At 58.4% G+C, this 1,096-nt stretch overlaps 1 protein-coding gene across 1 annotated transcript in view; it reads left to right on the plus strand.

Annotated features, from left to right (window-relative positions):
* The first annotated feature begins 625 nt into the window (after positions 1-625).
* AMD1 (adenosylmethionine decarboxylase 1) overlaps positions 626-1,096 on the plus strand; it is a 26,174-nt gene continuing 25,703 nt past the window's right edge. Inside the window, exon 1 of the mRNA XM_014451775.2 lies at positions 626-1,063. Within this exon, the coding sequence (XP_014307261.1) occupies positions 956-1,063 (108 nt within the window). The 5' untranslated portion in view covers positions 626-955. The remainder of the gene's footprint in view (positions 1,064-1,096) is intronic.

Genomic DNA, 1,096 nt, shown 5'->3' on the forward strand with positions numbered 1-1,096 from the left:
GTCGCACGCGAGCCCTGCAGGGCGGGGAGCCTCCTTGCTTTTCCCTTTTGAAATAAGAAGACAACGCTTCTGGCTATTGTGTAAACGGGTCAAGAACTGCGTGCCTTCGTAGAGCAGCTAAGGCGTGAATGAAAGCGCCTTCGAATCTGACCCTGGGAACGTGTGCGTCAAGTGTTGACAAATGCTGGGTTTGAACGCCCGGCTTCGTTCGCCTGGAGGGGGACACACTTGAGAGAATGGCCAAGTACCCCAGCAATCGCGGCGAAACGCACGGGTCAAACCACCGCCCCCGCCGCCCTTCCCGAGGACCCCCCACGTTCCCGGCCGACGCGTCGTCCACACAACTGCACGGCCTTTCTTCACGCCCCGCCGCTCTCCCACCCGCTCGGCGCGCCATGCCGGCTCCCCAGGTCCCCGGCCGACAGCGTCAGGCCACCTCCCGCCCTAGGAGCCGCGCGAGCCCGAACCGCAGCAGCGGGCAGCTCCCCGCGCTCCTCGCCGGCCGGCGGCCAGCCAGCCGCAGCTTGGCCGCCGGTGATGGACAGGCGGCTGCAGCTATGAGCCGCAGGGGCGGGACGTGCGTCACTTCCGGGCCTTTCGAGGGAGACGGCGTATATAAGGGCGCTGCTCACGCAGCGCTCTCGCTTCCACAGTATGGCCGGCGACATTAGCTAGCGCTCGCTCAGCTCGCTCTCTAACGGGGGAACAGCGGACTACAAGAGACTGAACTGTATCTGCCTCTATTTCCAACAGACTCACGTTCAACTTTTCGCTCACACACACACAAAAAAGCCGGGAAAATTTTATTAATTCTTTTTTTAAAAAAAGTTAATATAAAATTGTAGCAAAAAAAAAGGAACCTGAAACAGCTGGAACAATCCGCAGCAGCGGCGGGAGAAGAGATTTAATTTAGTTGATTTTCTGTGGTTGTTGGTTGTTCGCTAGTCTCACGGTGATGGAAGCTGCACATTTTTTCGAAGGGACCGAGAAGCTACTGGAGGTTTGGTTCTCCAAGCAGCAAGCCGACGCGAGTCAAGGATCGGGGGATCTCCGCACCATCAAAGAGGAGAGACCTCATCCGCTATCACACGGGGCG

Source organism: Myotis lucifugus, unplaced genomic scaffold (genome assembly GCF_000147115.1).
Source record: "Myotis lucifugus unplaced genomic scaffold, Myoluc2.0 scaffold_11, whole genome shotgun sequence".
Taxonomy (NCBI): domain Eukaryota; kingdom Metazoa; phylum Chordata; class Mammalia; order Chiroptera; family Vespertilionidae; genus Myotis; species Myotis lucifugus.